General features: G+C 39.5%; 1 protein-coding gene across 1 annotated transcript; it reads right to left on the bottom strand.

The window, feature by feature from the left end:
- Positions 1-25: 25 nt before the first annotated feature.
- On the bottom strand, positions 26-17,774 carry ADGRG7 (adhesion G protein-coupled receptor G7). Its single transcript, XM_033515001.1, is given in 17 exon segments — positions 26-2,506; positions 2,509-2,577; positions 3,089-3,144; positions 3,147-3,209; positions 4,244-4,331; positions 4,334-4,368; positions 5,885-5,947; positions 5,950-6,239; positions 7,518-7,815; positions 9,671-9,880; positions 10,495-10,496; positions 11,522-11,633; positions 11,724-11,842; positions 12,149-12,243; positions 12,713-12,795; positions 12,798-12,860; positions 17,615-17,774. Coding segments are annotated over 17 exon segments (1,977 nt in total). The 3' UTR covers positions 26-2,335.
- Positions 17,775-25,180: the final 7,406 nt, after the last annotated feature.

The raw sequence follows: 25,180 nt of genomic DNA, 5'->3' as shown, positions 1-25,180 counted from the left end.
GGCAGAGCTCTGACGGAGGGTTTCTTTCGAAAAACGAGCCTTGGCCTTCGCAGCTGGCGGTACTCGGAGCAAAAAGCGGCCGTAAAATTCAACTTTGCTTGTTGGACTTGTTATACACGCCCACACAGGAGCCACTCACTCTTGAATGGTCACATCCAGGCATTCATTACTATCATACCCGCACACACCCTCACACTCCCCTGTCTTGCATTCAGAGTTTAACCCCCTAAGAGTGAAAAAAACATGAATCCGCAGCTAATTTCCTGAGTTTTGTCAATGGAAGGTGTAGGAATGAATTCCTAAGGGTGCCTCTCCCAGGGTTACTGGAAGTGGGCCGCGCATTGCTCGGGGATAGTTGGGATTTCTGCTTGCGAGAGAGGTGCCTATGCAGAACTACCTAAAACACAACTGTGCTTACATATTTCCTGCAGTTAAAGATGCCTCTGAAGAGACACCTTTTCCTTTAGTATCTTAACAAGAAAAGCTTCCAAGTAGTGTTTTCTGCTGGGACAAGAAAAAATGTAGGCGTTGTTTAATTTTTGTAGTATCTGTCCTTTTCAGAGAGCTTTGTCCCTGCCTAGAGGAGGGTCCAACCAGCAGTAAGCATGTTGGAGATGGAGGTGAGAATTTGAAAACGAAAACGAAGTGAGAAAAGATGAAGACGATACAAATCTAAGATTTTAATCAAGATTTTAATTCTAAACATTTCAAGGACGAGGAGGGGCATAGTTCAGGAGGCTTCTTTGCTAAATGCTACCAAGTATTTAGAAAATATTTGGCTATTTTCAATGAAAAAAAACTTTAAAAAATAGAGGAAGTATCTGGAAAACTGGACATTTCTATACATTATACTTTCTGCCACTTGTATTGCATACCTTTGTACTGATGATTCAATCCTTCTCCAATCCATTTCTTTATCAAAGCAGTGTTTCCAAAGTGAGAACAAGAAAATTCATGACCCTTAAAGCCCGCATGTCACAAACATTACCAAAGTTCACTGTATTGTGAAGATAAATATATTCCACGTGTAGATAAGAGCTGAACTATTGTTCCTGTAATCATTTAGCATATAACCTGAAAAAGATCATTTTAGTTTGTTCCATTTCTGAAATTAGGATTCCCTAGATGAAAGAAAATCTATAAGGGGGGCGGGGAGGGCTTTGTGCTGAAAATGTTTTATATTAAGCAAGACATGTTCAGTGTCAGCAATAACAGTATTTTATTCACACCTGAAATACTTAGAGACAGGATGCTTAATTAGTAGAAGAAGCCAGCCCTTCCAATTCCATACTTCAAATTCTTCTTGGGTTTTTTTTTTTGCTTGTTTTTTGGATTAATATGGAATCAATATTTTTATTATTTTTTTAAGTGGTTCAAAATTAAATGGGATGTTCTTTAGAGAATACTTTTGTTTGTAGGGAAAAAATATCAATGAGTAGAAAATATTATCCCTCAAGGAGTTATCCTCACGGTGCCTAGCTTTGTTCTACAACACAATCAAATATCATCCTTCCTAAACCACACAAATTTCTAAAGTAAAATTTCTGGAGGAAATTGGAGGAATTTTCAAAAGCAAGCATTATACATCAGATTTACAAATAAAAAATGGATGCCCACAGATACATGAACTTCCTATTAAAAAAAAAAAAAAGTATTAACTACCTGTCCTACGTAACTTTTAATAACCTTCTCTGCTTTTTTCTGGAGCAGTAGTGATGAACTTCAGCCTTGCTTCTGATGTGACTGCTCTTCTTAGAGGTTTGTCAGTGCTACAGTACACTTATTTTCTGCCTAATAAGAGAACGTGGATTTCTAAAACATGGAGGACTTTCCAGGAGTGCTGGAACACTTCTGTGAAGACACTCAGAAATATGTAATTTGTGACACTCTCATGTGTAATTTGCAGTGTATTTATAACTGCTGTTTGTTGATATATACCCTTTGGTTTCTAATTAAATTGAATTTTTGCTTATGAAAGGGAGAGGAGAGCTGCAGTGCATTGGCCATGTCCAATGGGCCTGGAATATTCAAAGAGCATAAAGAGATCAACTTCTATATGTGTGTACTGGAGTATAAAACTGTCCTTAGCTCAGGTCCTTGCAAAGACCATGGAATACAAGGAGTACCGAGAGGCTCTGGTGCTGCCTGGCTGATTTGCAGTCACACTGTCCTGCCAGCACGTGCTCCTGCTCCTGGCTCCTTGTGGTCTCAGCTTATGTTCTGTTTCCAGCGACCTGCTGCTGAAGAAGTGTGTCTGTCATTCGAGGTACCTGTGAGAGCTGCATGAAACAAACCATGAACAATGCAGGACTGTATTTCACATACTCGCAGGTTTCTAGTTCCAGTTAGGGAAGGTAGACAAGAAAATACTGTCCGAAAAAGTCTGGGTTGATCTGAAAGTTTCCTGTGAATGTTTTTCAGGCTGTGATTTTGAAACATTTTATGTTTTTGAATGCAGATACAGTGGTACCTTGAAAACAAGAAACACTTTGGGAACTTTTTTTTTTTGAAGAATGGTGTTCTGAAAGTGAACAGAATATAAATCTGGAGTCCTTGTAGAGGAAATGAAAGTGTGGACTAAATATTTTGCTCTTAAAACCAGAAAAGATTAGTCAATGTGACTTAATTTGAAAAACAACCATAAGTTGTTTTTTGGTAACTGCTAACAATTACATCAATAACTCAAAATAAAAGAAGTACTTTCAATAGGAAAACAATTCCCTGTAGACGATTCCCAACTATAGATGCCTCATTTGCACATTGTAATGGATTAGTTAGCATGTGTCAGGAGCCTGGCTCAGGATCATATTATTACTCTCATCTGGATAGGATGAAGATAAGACCTGGCTGAAGATGCCATAAGCATTAAATGTGGTGTGCCATATCAGCACTTCAGTCAGATTCACATAAAGGGAAGGAATAAAGACTTTAACATTTCTATACCAGTTTTCTAAATTCTCATTTCAAGGATTAAACAGGAGAATCCTGAGTCAAAAAAAAAAAAAAGTCTCATGTTTTTAAATAAATGTATTTCTGTTTCCTGTTCAGTTTTAAATCCTGTGAGGAGTCCTGTGCCATCTCACCTTACCAAATTAATCTTCTTCCATACCATAGAGATACTGATCCTGATGAAGATCAAGATGTATGGAGGAGTATGAGTGCTATTGGCAAGAGGAATGATCACAACATGGGCTTTTACACACTGAAATCTAATTTTAGCCAGTGCTAAAATTTTAGCAACTTTGAATATAAAGAGAGGTAGTTTCAAAAGATACATTAGATACATTATTCAGAACACCAAAACAAAACAAAATAATATTCCACTGTCTATCCTGAAAGACTTTATAGTGCTTTCTAGGTCTTGTCAACTTAGCTCTGAAAGGCAGCTATTCCTTGTGAAATGAGGACCTTCAATCATGCTTCTCTTCTCTGGGGAATGCAAAATGATGCATCAAACAAAATTCACAGAGAAATAATAAGGTGTGTTATAATTAACCAAGTAGAAATCTGGCCACCATATGTGCATTTATCTTTAGGATATATTTTACAGTAAAGAGTAGTTGGGGAGACCTAGTGGAAAAAGGCTGAAGAAAAACAGGGACAACTTCAGAAGAGGAGAGTTATCCTGTAATAACATCTACCTCTTTTCTTTTTCATTTTCCAATAATCTCATGTCAGAAGTCCACACGTCCTAAATGTGTATCACAACATGATCACCATCTGGAAGGGGGTTTGTGTTTACATTTCCTGAACAAGTCTGCCTTTCTTTTGTATCATCCACTACTGCCAAGGTACATTGTAAGCCTGATAGCCTGCTTTGGTGTATGAGCACTCCAATGAATACTTATGCCAAAAACACAGGGGAAATAAGAATATAGTTATTATGGCCAGATTTTAAATACATGTGAGGTATGTCTTTTTCAGTGCATTAATTTAATTACTTTAATACATTAAATGTAGGTACTGAAATGTAGTTATGCACTTAAGTGAAGGGGTGGAGTATCAGTTAGGCTGTGGGTGTCTGCAGTTTGCATTTCAATTCACAGAGGACTGCACAGTCTTGCAAGATTCAAGGCAGATGTAGATCCAATACCCTAGATCTTTAGTAAGGAGAAATGTGTTTCCTTCTAGTGAATATCTAGGTTGAGTGAATAGTTTTATTTCTTTTGGCTACTTAGAAGTACAAAATAGCGTACCAACAATGCTTCTAGAATTCTATTAATAATAAGCCATCACAAAAGGCCTGGGATAGCAAGTGTTGTAATAGTATGTGGACTTAAAATTCTTCCTTGGTAGTTTAGAGCTTTTCCTTCTCTGACAGTAGCAATAACAGTTGCAGTGTTATTGCAACTACTGTGGCAGGGATTCCTAATTAATAAAAGAGACATTAGCAATTTATTGTTTGGTTGCAGGGGCATAGCTCTCTTCCACACAAATAGCTTCTTGCCCCCTAAATTCCGTATGTTTCACCTGCCTTGTACTAAGTTAAAGGGGTTTTCTGTAACCCAGACAAAAGGCATGATTGAGGGTTGTGAGCACTGTTTTTCTGAGGACAGTTCATGTTCATGACTTGCTGGTTCTTGCCATCAAAGAGCTTCAGCCGAGCTTCCTGAGCCAACACCAGTGATAAAACAGCAAGCTCCTTCCTTGGCTGTAGTGGGCTCCCTTATCACATCTTTTCAACCCTGCCTTCTGGTCAGCAGTGAGAAAATAATTCAGGAACATTTTGTACCAAACTCCATTACATTTCATACCAGATTGATGCAGAGTGTAACTTTTGCCCTACAAGAATCTTGGCTGTCAGGTTTACCTCCTCAATCCCTTCGCTTCACTTGTCTTCCACATCTCCTGCCTACCAGCTCACACTAGGCATCACATCTCATGGGGAGCACCCTCATGCAAAACTTCTTATCCTGCTAATAAACATGCTCCTCAAAGCCTGTTCATCCTTCATCCCTAATAGAGACCTTCCAGATTGCCATGGTCTCATGGTCTCATGACTGTGCTCTCAAAGGAGATCCAAAAGCAGTGAGTTAGAATGTCACAGGACACACAGAAGCACATAATGCTGTGCTGTCATTCAACTACATATCAAAGGAGCACGGTGCCACGTAGCCAGGCAGTGTTTGCTGAACTTTTTCTGGCTTGCATGTGCAGTCCAAATTTCAAATGTTTCCAAGGAATTGCCTCTACAAATGCAAGACATAAAAATGGAACAATAAGGATTGAAAACTACTTGGTGGGTGCCATCAGAAACAATATAACACCAAAGCTGAATGCACAACATGGAAAGACTGCTGTCCCTGTACACTGTATTAGAAAAGTTTGTTGAAACAGGCTGAGATTTTCACTTTACCTTGTCAGCATCTGTCTGAATTTTTCCATTCTCTGGGTAGTTTCCTTTCAGTTGCAGTGTTGCTGCTAACTGTTGTACTGACTTTAGAATGTGTTCTTTGCTTATTAATATATGATATATAACAGATAATATCAGGCACTCGTTGCTTTTGGATGTATTCAAGGCTCTGGCTGGGAATTTCTAAATCATGGATTTAAGTCCACATATGCCATCACCATAACGGCAAGATTTTTTACTTAGTTGTCAAAAGCAGATTGTTGAATGCTTGATTACTGTGAAAACTTCTCCTGCACCCAACAGGCCTGTGCTGCTGTGCCAGTGACCAAGCTATCAGTTTCAGTGTTTTATCAGGACAATGATAAAACATAATGCTCAGATTACACCAGTAATGTGAGCAGCAACAGATTATTAAATCACATGGCACTAACCCAGAGACACTGATTCTAATTGCTCTCTGCTGATCTCCTAACTCTCCCTGAATGTACTCTGCACTCTAAAAGTTGCCCTAAGGACAGCTTTAAATCTTGCCCCATCCAATTACTGACCTGGTTACAAGGAAATGTCCAGGCAGCAGCTTCATGGCTCTGAGCAGTACAACAGTGCAGAACTGAGTGCTGACCACAGCAATGCTGCCAACACAAAACAGTGCAGCAGGACAGCCACAGCTGTACACCAGGAGTCTCCAGGAGGATCCATCATGTCACAGGTGAGTGAGGTGGAACTGGCACCATAAGGGAGGCATTGCTGGAAGCATCTGGTGGTATCATCACTGCACTTCCTGGAAGTTTAATTTTCAGTTCCAGAGATGAAGCTGATTTTAAAAATGAGCAAAGAAAAGCAGAGACTCACTAACATCCATTTTACAGATAAGTGTCAAGTTTTCCTATTGGTAGAGATATGTTTAGGAGAAAAAAGGAAGAAAAAAATGAGAAAAATTGTAACATATTTTCTCATTTTCATTTATACTAAAAGCAATTTAGAGAGGAGAAACTTTAATACAGAAACCAAAACAATAAGTTGTTTGCAGAATTACACCGTTACTCTCAGCTTAACAAATCCATCAGTTTTGTCTGACTTTGATGAGAACAGAGACTATGCAGCACCTTTTAGGACTTGGCCTTGACTGACAGAAGTTTGGGATACATTTTATTTTTTCCCCTCTTTTTTTTGGAATCCTTTTCTTCAGTATTAGGAGGTGAGGTAGCATAAAACAAGTACTTCTAACTGTTCTCCAAAGTGCAAGAGAATAATAAAGCTCCACTTCCAAACTTCATCTTATCTCTGAATCATGGAATCACAGAATCAACTGGGTTGGAAAAGACCTCAAAGGTCATTGAATCCAACCTATGACCAAAAACTACCATGTCAATTAGACCCTGACACTGTCATGTCCAGTCTTTCCTAAAACACCTCCAGGGACAGGGAGTCCACCACGTCCCTTGGCATTATATATGTATGCATATATATAAATGTGTATTTTTATGTCTTTTTATATATATATATATATAACATTATCATAAATAAATGCATTTAAAAAACAGGGGCTGGAAGCTCCTACAGTCTTAAAAACACAAACCTTGATGGAATTTCTCCAAATCTGCATTAGTGCAAGCAGGATGAGAAACATGCATTAATCTATTATAACTACAGCTCTGCTGGCATGACTCTGCTCATTGTTCAGAGGGGAATCACAGGACACTGTTAACCACAGCCATGTCCATCAAGAAAATTTGCTGCAATTGTGTTTTTATGAAGTCATTCACAATAAAACGGTAGCACAAGCAGCTACTGCCTAGGAAAAAAGATAACTGTTTACATATTGTAATACCAGGGTATGGGGGAAGATCACAATTTTGGTGGAACACTGTGGGACACATTTTTAAAGCCTGGTTTTGAGTTAGTGAACTGAAGAGCTCAATATGTATCCCAGACCTGTGTAGTAGTAATACCACTCTGGGTCTGTGAGCCTGGCCAGGGAAGTAACAGAGGTGTCAGCAAGTCCCAAGACATGCTATGTGATTTAGCTATTTTTGAATCAATAATATCCTCTAATCAATAATATTGCAATATGTTCTAAACTGGCTGCTTTTTAAAACTACATACAGAACAAAATATTGCAACTTAGTGTAAAATACTTGCAGTTTAACATCTTCCCTCTTACCTAGTGAGTATTTGAAACAAAATGGTAATAACCACACCAGCCATGGACAATCCAACACCAATATAAGAAATAGAATCCAAAGGCTTTGTATATTTATATTTTATCTGAAATGCCCAGAAAACCAATTGTATCAGAAATGAGGTAAATTTCTTTTTAAAGTTTCTGGTTACACATAGAAACAAGAATGTTTTAGTAAAATTATGATTATTGCTGGCCACTGCCAGAATTTTTAGATTCCACAGAATTATTCTGGACCACAAAATTAGAGAAGCTTGTGAAAAACACCAAAAAGAGATTTAACAATACCAATCAAATATTCATCAAAATAGCAGATTAAATAATTCATAATAAAATGCAAGGTGACACAGACTTCACAAAGCAGCTTTTAACTTTTCATACTGGTGAGCATTCTGAATTTTGACTTCTTGGTCTAAGGTTAGATATCACAAATAATTATAAATTGAAACCAGTCTATGTTTGCATTGTGACAATAAAGCAGCAAGTAAATGTATTCAGTGAAACAGAAAATGCTGTTGCATTTACATAAACAGATGGGAATCTTATTTAGAATGTAGTCACTTTGTGCAAAAAAGGGCATGCATAACATAAAGGGAAATACAGAAACAAGTAAACAGTACAAATATGGAAATGCTGTTCTGTGAAGACAATAAAAAAGACCTCTGAAATGCTGGCATGCTGAAGTTAGTGACCACAGATATGTGAATTTATCCAGGGTGTGTTTTGTTTAGAGAGGCTGAAATAAATACTGAAAGAATAACAAACATCAGAAACAGGCAGTCATTCCTAAATAGTCTTGTTAGCAAAATAGGGTAATGTATAAAACTTTATGGTTGAAAGCTTAATATTTACAGAGCAAGTGCTTCTACAAACATATAAGCAGGGAGAGTAGTTAATGCTAAATCCTCTGAGTTATTGACCCAGCACAAGGCAGTGCCACAGCATTTTAAACTTCCTTTATGTGCCTTTCTCAGTCAAGATTGCCAATGAAATTACCAATTCCTGTGAATTATTCAGATGATTAGGATTCAGTCTTCCACTGACTAAGCATTAAACAACTGCCAGCTGAATTATGTGGAAGCCAAACAACAGCTTTCAGTTTTTGGTAGTGCTGTTGCTGCTGACCAGAGCTGAATCCAGGCTGGATCAGGAAGCAAACAATGGAGTGAACCCTCCCTTCCCTCCTGCAGCACAGTGGTGCTCATGCACTCACACATTAGATGACATGCAGTCATTTTCAAACATACTTCTGCAGGGTACAGCAGCTAGAACTGCTTTTAATGACCAACAAGCAGCTTGGACTACAAATAAGAAGTGAACACAGCCATTCATGGTATTAGGTAGTTCAGTAAATTTTTTTTAATAAAAATAGGAGTAAAAAATTTTGTTTCAGTAATTTCCTTAGAAGTGACACATTTCCTGGATCACTTAGCTGTATGGTTCCATGGTGATGATTACTGATCTGTCATATGTATGTGTTTGAGCTTAAAAACTTTGTTAAATATTGTAAGAAGAAGACAATTACTGTTTTCTGGAGAAACCATGCCAAATGTGAATACATATTACCTAAAAATTCAGGGTGTTTGATACTCACACTAGAGCATTGTCTGCAAGAAAGCAGTAACATCTGGAATCAGTCCCTGGTGGAGGAAATCAAAGCACACAATGGTTTTATCTGGTTTTACCTGGAAGTAGGAGTTAAAAGATAGCAATGAAATGAAAAATGAAATATTCCCCACACTGGACTATGCCAGTCATGTTGACTTTTTCTTGTTTTCCAAAATTTTGGTAGACTTCTGGAGAGAAAGACTGTCCTCCATAGACCTGGTTTTTTCATTCTTAATATAGTACTAATACACCCTAGGACAAATCCACTCTGATATTCCTGTAACATTTTATGGAATACACTTTTGCTCACAAATGTCCTGGTTTAGCAGCACTGATTCAGCCATATCAGCTGTTATATAAGAAGTTGAAGAACATTTTTTTATGCCACTTGATCTAAACACCCTTCAATTATATCACCTATACATCCCACAAACTCAGTCAATTGGTTATTGCCAAAAATCAAAGCAAAAATAAAAGCCCAACTCCTATGAGCTGGAGTCTCTCTCCCTAAGTCCTGAGGAGTGTGGTAGGTCCAGGCAGCCTCTGGATCAAGCTGGCACTGGGGTTCCTTACCCTGGGACTGAAGGCTATTTCAGCACTACTCACTACTCCACCACCAATGTTGCCAGAGATGACTCGTTTTTGTCTCCATCAGTGGAGACTCTGATAAACCCTGGCCTGGAAGAATTTGTCATTCTGGTACAGGACAAATCCAGCTCTGCCACTGTCTGATGAACCTTTGCAAGGCAAAGAGAAAAGTAGGTATAGGTAGCAGATATAAGAGAAGCTGGTGCTTTTGGGGAAGCCTGCACTATGCTCGTGCACACATTCAGCATTTACACATTTTTGTTTAGATTTTTTTTTAGAATATATATAGGTAGTTGAGAACACCTGCTTTTTCCATTAATGTCAAGAGATATCTTCAATTTTTGCTGAGGTGGAGTGTGAAAATAATTATTACCCTCTGCTTAACATCACTTCTGGGGGAAAATACTGGTAAATGAGGAAAATAATATCCTAAATCCTAATATATGCACACAGTCCACATGGACAGACTTTTAATAACTCTAAATAAGAAATAGTCACACCAGAGATATTTACTGTTAGTGCAAAGTCAGAAGATAAGAGACTGCCTGGCTTTTTGCCTTCAGATCCCACTTTTTTGACTGCTTTTTTTTGCAGATTTCTACCAAATTAAAGTTCATCTGTGTGATTTAAATCACTCAATTGTAGCTTAAGTGAGGAAGCAAAATTCTGGATTACATAATAGACTTTGTTATTGATGTTATGCTTTTGACTTGAGATCAAGAGAGATTGATTTGATCTCTCTGCTCTGATCATCAGGTGAGACTACTGTAACTGTATATCTATAAAATATCATAAATGTGCACTTAATATTAAAGCAATCTGTTGGGACTTTTTTAAGACAAACTGTGCATTCAATATCTATCTGTATTGAGGGGAGTGTTATGTTATGCTGGCATTATGACAAAAGTTTTAATTACATGATCACACTGTTTTTCCACAGTACTGTTGTCTGAAAAAGTGAACAGAAATGTCAGTGGCCAGTTAAAGAGTTATCCATTGAGTTTTATTGTCAGTGCTAGGTATGTGAGGTTACTTGGTTTATCTCTTCACATCTTTTTCTAGCCCTGGTGAGAGGATTGAATTATTCATTTCCCTGTGGACTTGTATTTGAATGATGTTCACCACTATGATGTCTAAGTTCTCTCTCCCTACACTGAGAGACTGAGGACAAGTCTGCTGGTTTCAGGTGCCTGGTGTGAAACTCTTGTGATGTCAGGGAAATGCATACTTGAAGCTCAGCTATCCCACACCCACCAGCTTCTGAAGCAATTGAAGCAGAAGAACTATAATTTCTTTTATTTTTATTTTTTATTTTCTCCTGGTCAATACCAATTTATCCTCCAAGCACTGCAGAGTGTAAGTAATGGACCTCTGGAAAAATCCCAAGTGAGTAATCCAATTTGCTTGTGTTCAGAGGTGGATGTCCTGGCTGACACCTGACAGTAGTAGTAATTTTAGTTGAAATGTTTGCTATCTTCAGATTTCAGGCAAAGTGTGTACTTGGTCTTGATCCTGATGTTTGTAGAGTTATGGTCAAGGAGACAACACACCCTCTATTTTAGAAAATAAAACATCTGAAAAGGTCCCAAAAACCAAAAGCATTTTGGCCATTACATGTACGTTTGCATTCTTGTATAAATAAGATTATCCAGCTCATTTGACATTTGCATTTCTTGTACCAGTCATCAGCATGCATAAAAACCAGCTAAGAGTTTTTTTCCCCAAAGGAGATTTTCAGTGAATATTCATTAAAAATTTTCCCAGCTGCAATTTTCAAAAGAAGAAAGGACTTACTTAAAATGTTGAACAGTGTCTGAACTTCAGTACAGAGGTCACCAATAAGCCCAGGAACATTTTCCTGTATTTCTAGTTTTGTTGGCTGGTATTTTGCCAGCACTGTATCTGTGACAATTACAAGTGTATGAGTTAGGATTTATGGTTCATACTGCTGTTCATTCTGTCTAAGTAAATCCAACAACACACAGGATTTACTTCTCTGTGCCAAAACCAGAATCACAGAGGAGTTTAATTTCAGTGGAGCAGACTGGATTGCAGCATTGGGCTGTGAGATGTTACCAGTCAAAGATAATACCTCCATTGCTTTCATGAGGCTGCATCAAAATAATGAGTGGGATAAAATTTACCTTTATTTGTCATTATACAGCTACAGGTTCAGTTTCTGAGCTTCCTCTCTGATTGGTTCTCCAGTGGGAAGTGCTCCTCATTTCCTACCCCCATCTTTTCTCTGAAGCAGAAGAATCCAGCAATGTTCATATCCATATAAATTGGAAATTACACCGATAATTGGAGCTGAATGCCACAAAAATTTTGACTTGTTCATGAACTGCTTTCATCCTGAAACAGAAGGGAAAATGCTGTTGACTATGTCTAAAGAAAATGGCAAAAGCTAAAGTTACCTGGTTGTGGCATTGACAAGATTATTGTAGATAAATCCTGTTTTGTTGGCATCCAAACAGAGCTGACTCACTGTAGCCATTACTGCCACAGATGCCTGAGACAAGCAGAAGAAAAAGGCAATATTCAAATGCAATTGAATAAATCACCCCATGTGCTACACACTGAATGGGCAAAGTAAGAACACTTAACCAGCATTGCTTGAAAGTACACAACAGAGTAAAAAAGGAAGCCATTCAAGAGAGCACAAACTTTGTGTCAATGGGTTCATAATGTCACACTTTTATTAAATTAGTAAAAAATAAATTATTAACTTAAACATTAAATGATGTTCACATTAAATTTCAGGTACACATCTAAACAGCTGATAAATTTACACTCGGGTCTGAGAACAGACCCAACAGTGATGCCACGAGTAGCACCCTTGAGGACAGTTAAATAACTCTGCTAAATGACAAAATTTATGCACGTGTTTGTAGTGTTATGTACAGTTAAGAGAAAGAACAGTGTCTTTTCTGCTGGTGGACTCTTATTACAAGTCTTATTTTAGTCCTAATAAGACTCACCTGAAAGTCTTCTGAAACATTTGGCTTTCTCATAATCTGCACTGTGCTGATTGCAGCAGCAGTGATGTTCTGTCTGGCCAGTCAGAGCTGAGGATTTGAGTGTTACTTGCAATAATTGAAACCTTCCTGGAGCTCACAGTTTCAGCCTCTGAGGAAAATGTCATTCAACAGAAACAAAAAGAGAAAAGGAAGAAGAGTCACCACTTCATACCATTCTCACACAAAATAAAAATATATAATAAAATAAAAATATACAAATAATTTGCTGTCTAAAATGTTTATGTTAATGTCAGGTGTGTGGAACTGCCTCAGAAAACTGCTCATGTTTGAAGAGTGTTAAGGGGAAAAACATTCTCTTATCTAACTGGAATTTCCCATATTGCCACTTAACTCTGTGGGCACTCATCCTAAAACTGCACACCTTGAAAAACAGCCTGGCCCCATTGTTCTCCACACCCTGCCATGAAGCAGCAGCAGGACCTCTCCTTCGTCTTGAGGTCACTGAGTTCTGAGTCTATAAACTTCTGTGCACCTTTCATTGTTCCTTAAATAACCACAACAGGATTCTTTGAAAGGCCATCAAAGGAACTTGAGAAATGTTCTCTGGAACAATCATGCCTCTCAACACAGGGCTCATAACCTGCACTGATGACATTATCCTCACTTCAGTACATTATACAGAGTGTCAGCTTGGAATAAATGTATAAAGAAAAAAAAATTAAAAGAAAAAAATATATTCTGCTGCTGGAGATACAAATAAGAGTTGCTATAAGCACTGGTTAGATCCAATTTGAGTTAGCTAGCTCCAAATGAATACAGATTAAATGTCTGCAGCATCTTTAAAGTCTAAACACAAAGTTGAGGCATCTAGCTACAGATTCATAGGATATATGAAGGTTTATCTAGATAACAATAAGAGAAGAAAGTCTGTCAGTCATCAGGTCAAGTGATCTGTTTCTTAATCCTGTCAATGAATAACTCGATTGAATTGTTTCAATAACTGAATTGTTGTCAAATTATTTTTGTTGGGAAGCTACCAAAATCAAGATTAATTCTGTCATGCAGCTTTGAAGTGTTGATAACGCTTGGAACATGGTAGGTAAGAAAAGTGAATGTGTTGCATAGGGAGGAAGGAAATTTGCATTCATAATTAGTGGAGATGATATCATTTGACTTGAAAACATCTGTATATGCATGATGGACCAACATTCTTGCTTCTGTCTTCTAGCATGACCTTGGATCCCAAGTAAATATTTCTATTTAAAAGTAATCAAATCCTTTTAAACCTAGGGCTCTGGGTCACTAACATGAACACCTCCTGCTCCCATTCCCCAGCACCCCAAGCAGCCCTCAGCTCACTAGATGGCAGCCCGACATCACAGCTCCCAACAAACCCACACATTACTGACCACAGCAGAAAAACCGTGTGCCTCACCCTACTGGCACCAGAAATAACTACCTGTAATATTATATATATTACCTTGAACCACTTAGTGAAGGTTATGTACTGGAAAAATGTAATATTGAGCTCAAGGCTTTCTCAGGAAAGGATCCAAGCAGGTGAAGCACTGGGTTGAAGGTACCGTAGTCAAACAAAAGTGCACAAGGAAAGGACTTCTCTTATTTAACAGGACTGTACCTGGTGTATTTTTCTTCTTTTTTTTTCCTTCTTTTTTTTTTTTTTTTTTTTTTAATTGGGACTAGTGATAAGGAAATGAAACACAGAAGGAGCAGAAGGGAAGCAGTCTCTATAATATGCTTTGTCATGTTCAGTTCTCCATGTTATGGACATACATGGAGGTTATAGATTTTATGGATTTCATATATGGCATTCAATCAAGAGATCTGGATTCTTGATGGACAGAAATGTTGACAGAATGGAAAGGCTTCACTCTTAATCCTTCTGAACATGTTGGTGTCAGTATCACCCTCATGCCAGTCTCCTCCAGATCTCTTTGACATTCTCACTGATTTGGTACCCTGGGTCAGCATCACCTCCACTCAGAGGTATTTGCTGTGAACTAGGAACCTGCCTGAGGAAATTGCAGGCCAGTTAAATATGAAATGGGATGCTGTGTTCAAGCAAACCCCAGCAAAATGAAATGATCACTGTTGGAAATTCAGGCCATCTGCAAAGTAGACACATGCCAAGAATGCTACTGGAAAAGGTTTCGGTCATTTATTTTGCTTTCTTTTGCAAAGTTTTGAGAAACATGAGATATATTTCCTGCCCCAGTTTTCTATTTCCACTCCCCTTTTTTTTTTTCCCCAGGACATTGCAGAGTCTCAGAAACTGTTTAAGTAATACTTTAAGATTACCTGTGATGCTAAAGAATCCAGATTTTCATTGGAATTCAGAATCTGGGGAGTCTTTAAAGTAGATTTTTTCCTTTCTCTGGAGCAGATGTGGATTTCTACTGGAGCATTACCTGTAGTTTTGTAAAAGCAGAAAGATATGCATTTAGTATAGAAGTTCTCACACATTCACATGACCTCATTGGGAGTTAAAACTGTTCTGTGGGTGTGACATCCTATCCACAGTCTTTCCTGTTTGCTTGTAGAATTTTGTCTTTCAGTGTTACAAGCGACCATCAATTATTTAACTATTTGTTGTTCTTTCTAGAACATGTGATTTACATTCATGGACACAGTCCTGTCAGAGGGGCTGACATTCTTTATGTCAAAGTCAGACAGACTTTAGTTATTTTAGAGCTGCAGAAAAACATCTTTCAATTGGGAGGCACTGGCATCAGCTCTGAGCTGTCAGAAAGACTTTACCATGTCCTGAAAAACACAGTTTATATGTCATGAAAGAAATGCAAAGGACATGAGGACATGTCCTCTACATGGTCTCTGAGAGCTGAGTCATGGAACCACAGTTGATGGAAAGCATCCTGAATCCTAATGCTAAATAGTAGGATATAAACTGATTGGTTTTTATTAAAAGGTTGTTCAGGACCTTGACTCTCCTCCCAGCCCCAGACAGGCACAGATGCATCTCAGTATGTGTGCTTGAAATTCTCTGCATTTGGGGTAGAAGGCTTTGCAGAAAAGTTTGTGTTCCTGCTGCCTGAGCTACAGAGTTCTGGCTTCAAGCACAGACCTCTTATCTGGTCTAATAATCTGACATCTTTCACAAACCTTACATTTACTTTTGGGAAATGGGCACAAAAGGAAACACATACAATTCACAGTATCAGGTGCACATTCCTTTGTGGAGGGGTCATATTTACCCACTATAATCTGTTCAAAAGTAAGGTATTTATACTGCTTTCAGAAATGTTCACAGTCTCAGTACTGTAGTCACAAAAATTAACTGCACAGAAAGCAAAAAATAATATATTTCCAGATTAAAATTATTTTTAGCATAAGGATCTGTTTTCAAAAACGAAGTAGCACTGAGACAATAGAAGCACACTGAATATTTTTTCCTAAATGAAATAAAAGCAGTTAGGTAAAGCTTATCTAAACCCAAGCTTCTAAGCTGCTACAAGTGATATTTTTGAAGTCAGTGAAGTCTTAAAAGCCCATACCTTTTGCCATCTCTTCTATTTTCACTGTTTTAGTCCTAGAAATTTTGTCAAATATTATAAAGCATCATCTTTGGTGTCTTAATGCCCGGGCAGAAATCAGACTCGGTAACCTAACGCCACAGAATACAGCAGGGGATAAAAATACACACTTTTGAACAATTAATGGGGAGCAGTCCTTTGTCTGCTGGACTGGCACAGGCTGAGCACCCCAGCTGATACAGGCTGCATCTAAAGGTAGCATGGTGAGCCTGGAGAGCCCTGGCCAGAGCCAAAAGAGCAGCCTATTACATTCTTATGTACCTTACTGCTATAACTTAACACAAATTTACCTCACAAACCTGCCAACACTTAGAAAAAATATTGCAGCACACAGGCAGAAAACTTTTGCTTCATCTTATGACTTGAAACATCCTGTTTTTGCTAACTTTTGCTAATTCAGACCATGCTTCAGCTGACTATGTCCTATCAGCAGGACTGACTCAAAGCATGTTTATGGTCAGGGTCCCGAGAGGGCTTAGGAAACCTGGAGCATTTTCTGTGTTCTGGCACAGGCTTTCATGTCAAGTTACTTAACTTTCTGTGGATCTTGTTTTCTACAGGGTCTCAGTTTCCCATTATACAATGACATTTTCCTTCTACACAACTTACTATGAACAAATAAGGATGCATTGTGCTGCAAAGATGGGATCTGCCTTACAGCACCATACCTGATCCATGCTTTCCAGAAGGTGGTTAGCAGGAAAAGGTGTCAAAAGTCTGGTGGAAGGAACCTCTGGAAGGCATCTAGGCCAAACAGAGGCTCCCTAAGCTCACTAGGAGACATGCTGCAGTGATGTGATATCTTTCTAAATCCAGGAATTTCTCTTCATGGTCAATCTCAGTGTCTTAAACTGCAGTTTATGACTGTCGTGTCTTGCTTTACCCTCTGGTGCTACTGAGATGGTTTAGGTTTGATGGCCTTTGCAACTCCCTCTCATCTGGAGGCTGCTGCTAGCCCAGCTGTCAGTGTCCTTTCCAGCACAGTGAACAAGTTCAGCTCTTCCCCTTGCTTCCTGCAAGCCACCTGTCCAAAGCCTCTCACTGACCTCACTGCATCCTGCTGAACCCTCTCCAGTTTCCCTGAGCCTGGTAAACCTGGCTTGCAGGTGGCAAAACTAAGCTTGTACTGCCCAGTGGTGCCTCAGCAGGACCAGGGAGGGCAGGGTAAAAGTGTCCATCAACCTGTCTCCCTCCACATAACACAGCTGCTCTTCCACCTTGTTTGCAGAGAACCACACACTCTTGGCTCATGTTGAACCTGGCATCTGCTGTCCCTCCCAGGCAGTTTCCAGCAGGCCTGCTCCTCAGCCAGCAAGTTCCTGCTCTGTACCAATGTCCCTGGCACGGAGACCAGCACTTATTCCTGTTGGACACCGTAAGGTTTCTGTTGGAATGATCTTCAGTTTTCTCAAGTTCTTCTGCATGAAAGCTGTGCCATTAACAGTGTCAGCAATGCCTCTGCCCCATTCCACATCCACTATTGTGGGCATTCTTGCTGAGAGAACCTGCTGTGTCATGGACCAGGTGGATGAGGACACTGAACAATTCTGCCCTATTATTGACCAGCTAGTTGCTCTACTTTTACAATATCCTGATCAAGTCATGATCTCTACCCTTTGAGCTTGGCTGTTGAGGTGATTTTCAGCCCAGGGAGCAGCTCATTCACCCAGCCCACATGTCGTCACCTACCAAACAAGAATGCTGAGGGATGTGGTGTGAAAGGCATCTATAAATCAAAGTGTATTGCATCTTGTTACTCTTCTGTTGTGTCCATACAATTATTTCATATGGCAGACAGTCAGATTGGTCCTACATGTAAATCCATGCTGTTCCTGATGATCTGCTCTCTCATATGCGTGGAAATAGACTCCAAGAGAATATGTTCCAAAATGCTTCTAGCATCTGAGGTAAGCCTGACTGGCTTATGCCTTCTCCAGATCTCCTTTTTGCCTTTCTTAAAGGTGAGCATTATATGAACCTTTTTCCAGCTTTCTGTGGCCTCTCTTCATCACCACAGGTGACAGGAATCCCACAGGGGCATCAGCCAGGTCTTTCAGCTGTCTTGAATGAATCCTCTACACCCATGGATTTAAATATCTTTGTGATGATCCTGCCTTCCCTCTGAGGGATAAAAGCCAAGAACAAGTTGCTATGAACACATATGCATTCATGCAAGCTTTATTTCTTTTCTTTTTAGTTATTCAAGCCTTGATCTGAAAGTGGTTTGGGTTGGTTTATATGCTTATACTACTTGGTTTTGGACTTAGAAAAGAGAGTCCAACTGAAATAAAATTTTCCCACTGATGCAAATCTCAAATTATTCTAAATATTTTAATGTCATTAGGATCACTCCAGATTAAAACAAAACAAAACAAAATAAAACCAAACAAAAAAGGATCCAAACAGAACAAAACACAAGAAGAAAACCAGGCCCTTTGTCATGATGTGTGAAAGAAAATAACCATGACATAATGTAGAAAAGCAATGAATTATGAGCCAAGTGGAAATTTTTTCATCGTTGTTGGAACAAAAGTAATTGGGTTACAAAAGTTGTGTACGCTGTATGCTGTGCTCTCTTTTTCTGGCAATAAACCAGATCACCTCCTCCATAATCCCAGCACCTGACTGCCCTTTCTTCCAACCTCCTCAACACATTTAGCACTGTGACCCCATGCTCTTCATGCTCCATCACGTCTCAGCCCCTCTCACCTCTTAGATCCATCTTTATATTCTTAGCACATAAAATACACATCTCCATTTGGTTAGCTGGTGAAGAAGAGATAAATGTCATGGGTAGTTTATGCATCTTAGTGACTAGACTGGACTCACTGGCCATGTGGCCTCAACATCCTCACTGATGGCAAAACTCGCCTTTCCTTTTCCTCTTTGAGATATTTATAGGGTTGGCCTTCTGTACCCAACTAGTGATATGTGCAAAACTCAGAAGGTTTTCAGATCTTCCAGTTGTGTAACCACCTAGTAAATTTAGTTGAAACTGGTCAGCAAGTTAATAAAGGTGCCAAGAAAGTGGAACAACAGACAAATGGACAGTATAAACTTTCCTCAGGAAAACAGAATAAAATTGAGGGTTTGTAATTTCAGTAATGTTTGTTATGATTTCAAGTTAATTATGTCTGTCCAAACATTCTTACCTCATGTATTTTAACACCTATAGCTATTAAAATCTATTCTTTAAGGCAATTCACAGCAAATCAAATGCAGAACACTAGAGCAGTGAACAAAGGAAATTACAGAATCATCGTAATTCTTTGTTTCCAGTGCTGAAATCCCAGCCATGATTATTTTATTTAAGCCAACTTCTGTGAAACATTTTGCCCAAATGTTCCAATCAGTCATGAACTCATTCAGTCTATCATTGTCTGTTGGATGTACTGCCCATCCTGTCACAAGGGAAATAACATGGAAGATCTGAACTTTCCATTTACCTAGCAGTCCTCACCAAGCATATTTTCCTGGGTACACTGCAGATATTTTGACATCCTTCTCACCAAACATGTCACATCATTTGACAAAAACACAGGTGACACAAGATGGAGAATCTGTGTGCCACACTTGTCACATTGTGGGTTGTTGGCCTGGGAAAAAAGGAGCTGGGGATTTTACCAGCTCTGGAGTTCCTGCAGCTCGGTGAGCTGGCAGCCTCCCAGCTCAGGGCAGTGCAGAGGTGCCATGCTGTGGCAGAGGGGACTGAAATGGGAGTCAACCAGGACAGTGCTATTCCAGATGTAGGAAATTTGACTCATCCAAGACTGGTGCCAGTGGCAGCAGGAGCTGAAGGCAGGCATTGTCCTGCAGAGTGCTGAGGTGGATGGTGTCCTTAAACACAGGGCAAATCCAGACACGGCAACACTGGTGACTGAGACCTGAATCAGATTTTCAAGTCACTGTGATCTTCAAACAGGGGAATTCAAACAACAGCCAAATTGGCTAGCAACAGGCCACAGATTGTCAAAACCTGTGATGTCTTCCCCAGATGTTTTATTCCTTTGAGATGTGTGAAAAATACGGCCACACCAAACAAGAAGAGCCACGGCACTGCTTACAAATCTGAGCCTGCTGAGCAGATCTCAGCAGTAGGAAAGGTCAGGGATTTCCCAAGGTGGAGGTGCCCCCAGATACAGTGGCAGCTGCCTGGCCTGTACTGAGCTATATGACAAGGAGATCCCACCCACTCCTCTGGGCACACACAGGCTCCATCCCCAGAGCTGACACTGTTGAGACAGAAGCACGGAAGTTCCATGGGTGCCTGTGCAAATAAAGAGCCAAGATATGTCTGTATATATATCTTCATCAGTGGGTATGTAAAATAATGTATCTATTTAATTTGATGAAGGAAAGAAACATGATATTTTTGGAATCTTGGCTAAAAAATATATGACCCACAATCTCACCCCAAAGGTCACTTACCCCTAAAACCAATGGCATGAATGTGGGGCCAAAGCTTCCAAACGTGAATTTGCATTTCCAAAACAATGAATGTGGGAACAGGTTTGTGCAGATGCTGAATGAGCAGGAGTGTGGCTCTCCAGTCTACCAAGAGCTCAAACTGTTAAGTCCCCTAAACACCCAAATTGCTTTTGCAGAAATCCATAGGACCAAGAAGTCAAAACAAAGCCACAGATTCCCAGTGCTGAAGGGCCTTGAACAATAATAAGGACATGGGTAGTCACACATCCAAGAATCAGATAAAGATGCTATGATTTAAGACAGGCATTGTAGGATAAAACAGAAAAACCTCATGCCCCAAGCTCAGCCATAGCCTCTATACCCACTTCAGGACAGGTGACGGTTTTCATTCTGTCTTTTGGTAGAAATAGTGAGTTTTCTTTGAAATAGTCATTGAACTGGCTGCCACAGCTTCAGGAAACAAAAAGGCACAGTCTGAGCAATAGCAGAAAAATTTCAGATCTTAGAAATTTCTGAATATATTATGTATTTCCTGGGTATTATGATATTCTAGAGCAAACTCTGAAAATCTTAAGCTTTTTTTAAAAAAGAGGCTGGCAAATCTCAAATGGCTTAAGGGGTATTCTGCTGCAGAAATTGCAACAAGGAAGGGGTGGGTGGACCTCAGTCTTAGAAAGAAGGATCCAAGAGCAAGGGGGATCTCCACAGAGCAAGGTTTCCTCACAGTCAGTCTCACCAGGTCCCTAAGTGAACGATGGAGCTGGAATCCTTTCCAGCAAGGTTCACAGTGGAAATTGCACACCTATGCGTGGGGTGTATGGTTTGAAATAATGCAGAAAACTGGATTTGGGGACTGCCATTTGATCTGACATTTTAGTGCCTGTGTTTTGAGACACTGACAGAGTAAAGATAGAACATGCAAAAGTAAGCAGCACTGCCAAGAACACATGTCATTGTATATTTCTAATGTTCTCACTGAACTAAAGGGATTGCTTAACTTCTTACTCTTTAATAGGATCCATGTAACTGGAAGATTGTTTCAAACTATAAGGGCTGTGCCACGTGGCAGGGGTAATTCTGTTCTTGGCACTCTTTGCTCAGCTTTTGCTCATGTTATTGCTATTTAGCACTTGTGCTTCAGCCTGTCTCAGCTCCACTGCAGCCAGATGTCTCTGATGATAGTGGAATAACATCGAAGTGTAGCTAGGTAATGTCTGTCCTAGCCATCAGTTTTTCAAAACACATTGCCTCTCCATTGGAAATCTTACAGGAAGGAAATCTCCTCCAGCAACTGAGATTTGTGTGGCCCAGATTTGTGCAGCCCTTAGCAGCTGTGGGGAACATCTGGATCTGTGGGAGCTGGGTGTCTGATCACGCAGTTGCTGCTGCACTGCCCAGCAGCAGTCTCACCAGCCTGGCACTCAGGGTGGCTCATGGGGACATGTGGCAGAGGAGTGACCCTGGGGCTCAGCCACCTGCTCTGGACTGGCAGCCTGGGAGCCCCCAGGACCCTGGGGAACCTGCAGCACAGCTCCAAGGCCTTGCTTTATGAGCACAAACACAAAGCAGCCAAGCCAGGCAGGGCTGCTGGGTCACCTGGCATCAAGGATGCCAAAACCAGGGAGGAAGCAGGGCTGCACTGCAAATGCCTGGACCATGGGCTGCCTGCTGAGGAGCAGTGTCTGGGACAGCCTCAGGTGGGAGCAGTGCTGGAGCTGCTTCTGCAGCCAGCTGGGGCAATGCTGGTCATGGTCTGCAAAGGAGTGCAAGGAGAGAGGTGAAAAAGACTGGGCTGACGCTCCTTTGGAAGTAACAAAGCAACAAAGCAGTGGGGCAAAAAGTCCAGTATTTCCCCTGGAGGTGCAAACAGAGCTGCCATGACAGCAAAGGGCATCAGCCTTACCTTTGCATTCCCTGAAAGAGCTCCTCTTTAACAGTGTGACACTCACAGAACCTGTTAATGCTGTGCCTCTATTTAGATCTTCCTGGTAACTCTTCTTAGCCTACCATTCAAGGTCTCATGAAGCTTTTTTTGTTTCAGAGAGAAACCTGTCTTTCACAAATGCAAATTCCTGAGCTGACTTATGCAGTCATACCTACTGCACATGTGGTAACTCACCAGGCTGCAGTTATTATTGCGCAGGCTTAAAGTCATGGGCTTCTTCTGGTTTTATTTAAGATTCAGAAAACATCTTCTTTGTCTTTTAAATTTTACAGGCATTAATCATGTCAAGAATCCCACTGATTTTTGCCTGTATATATTTCTAAACTAAAACTATTCTATTCTTCCGTAATACCGTGTCACCATGAACTGCTGAGCATGTTTTAATCAAGCACCATGGGAACTGTTGATGCTAATACTTGTGACTGAAGTCTGAATACAGAAGAAACTCTACCACTATGCACAGCAAGCAATGCACATGGGCATGGAGGCATTTTCTATCCCTGAAGTAGCTGCAGTTTAAATGTCTTTCTTAGCAGCTCATTTGCCTGAAGATCTGTGGGGCACAAGCAGAGGTATCCCTGCACTGCACTGAGACTCAACTCTCATTTCATCTGGGTTTGGCTCCATCAAGTCAAACAAAGCTTTGAGCATATTCTGATATTAGCCAAAGCAGTTTATTACTGACATATGTTAAGTAATCACTGTTTACTTTTGTGTCCTTTCTTGGGCTCAATCCCTACAAACATATGATAAATCTCTTAAAGTAACTGTAACCTAATGAATCCTTGTATAAACTTTTCTTCAGGCTTCCTTGTCTTAAATCATGTCTGACTCTCTACTGACAAGCAGCCAGGATTATTTGATTCTTTCAATGAATTTTGAATATAGATCTGTGCATAGTTTTGTGTCACATCAATATAGTGAGTATTTTGCTGAGAGGAAACACTAACCATCTTTCTGCTCCAAGTCTGCACACAGAAATGTTTTACAAGAGTACATTGACCTGATTTTCAGATATAGAAAATGTAAGTCTCTGATATGCTTTCAATAAATATTTCTGCAGTGCAAGTTCCAATGAAAACATGAACAGGTGATATATGATGCATGCAAACATACAAGCATCAACAAAGTAATTGTTTCCTTTTTAAAATAAAATTTACTAGACTAGTTAGAGGTTTATTTTTCTCTTTTGAAAATAAATCAAACTTCTACCAAAAGGGTGAGAAAATGTCAATACATTTCTCAAAGTTATATCAAAGGAATTATGAGCAGGTACACATGTTCCAATGAAAACACTCCAGAGATTGCTTGTCATCCTATTCTGTTTAACAGCAGCATTCAAAGTTTGGGGTAGTTCTTTAAACATTGCTGTAAGAAGAAAAATATTTCCGTCTGAGAAGCATGCAACGTGGATGTAATAATGTTTGTCAGCAGTCATGCATAAATATTTAAGGAAAGGGAAAAGAGCCCAAGGGGTTCAAATGGGGTAGAATAATCTATTACCTGCTTTGAACCTGAGGAGTTGCCAAATGTACAGAGCCCAAAGGGCCACGGTCACTACACAACAGGTGACTTCAACCAAAATTCTGTCCCAGTGGGGTGAAGGCATATTGTATTGCAGGCTGTCTGCAATGCTATAAAATGGTTATTATACAATCATACTCTTGTCATAAGCCATTAACTACTTGTCTACTGATAAAGCTTTAACCTTTTCCATTCTAAAGAAAGAGTTTTAGCACATGTGTGTTTACCTCTTGGGAACTGACTGGTCCTCAGTGTAGACCTGCATGTATCCCGGGTGGGGCGGTGCTGGCTGGCACAGGGTGAAAGTCAACACAGCCAAAGGGAAGAGGAAAATAGAGTAATTTTAAGAATGAGCTGGAATAGACACGTCTTTTTTGTCATCAGCATTCAATGGATTCATTCCCATTGTGTGAGTAGGGACAGTACCTTGTTTTCACATGGTGTTTTTCACTAGTGAGGAAAGATTTGTTTGGCTTTTTTAGTAACCAAAGCAATTCCATCACAGTTTAAAAAAAAACAGGACTCAAGAAGCTGATGTGGTGTGTCAAGGATGTACAAAACACAGTCTAAAAAAGAGTTCTGGTCTCTTGGGATGTGGCACAATGGTCTAGCCACCAGATACTACTGCTACTGCTACTACTCCAGTAGTACTTTCTTTAATGCCTTACAGATTGTTACAATGTTCTTCCTCTTATCAAGAATAAAGATGAGTATAAGATGATATAAGACATGCATTTATTATTTTAATTTAACTGGTGGCAATCTGAAAAGTGCTCATAATGATACTCATATTCAAAATATTTATACTGAAAATAAAAAATATCTCATGTCAGGTGACCAAGATACTCTGTATTGAGGAAAACTCCTAAGGACATAGGAAAGGCTATGGAATATAGTATATAATTAATTATTATTATAATATAACTAAATATAAGTTTAATATATTTTATTATAATTAAATTATTAATAGAATAGAATAGAATAGAATAGAATAGAATA

This window comes from Parus major, chromosome 1, assembly GCF_001522545.3.
Source record: "Parus major isolate Abel chromosome 1, Parus_major1.1, whole genome shotgun sequence".
NCBI lineage: Eukaryota > Metazoa > Chordata > Aves > Passeriformes > Paridae > Parus > Parus major.
Note: the sequence above shows the minus strand (reverse complement) of the source record. Positions and strands in the feature narration are given on the sequence as shown.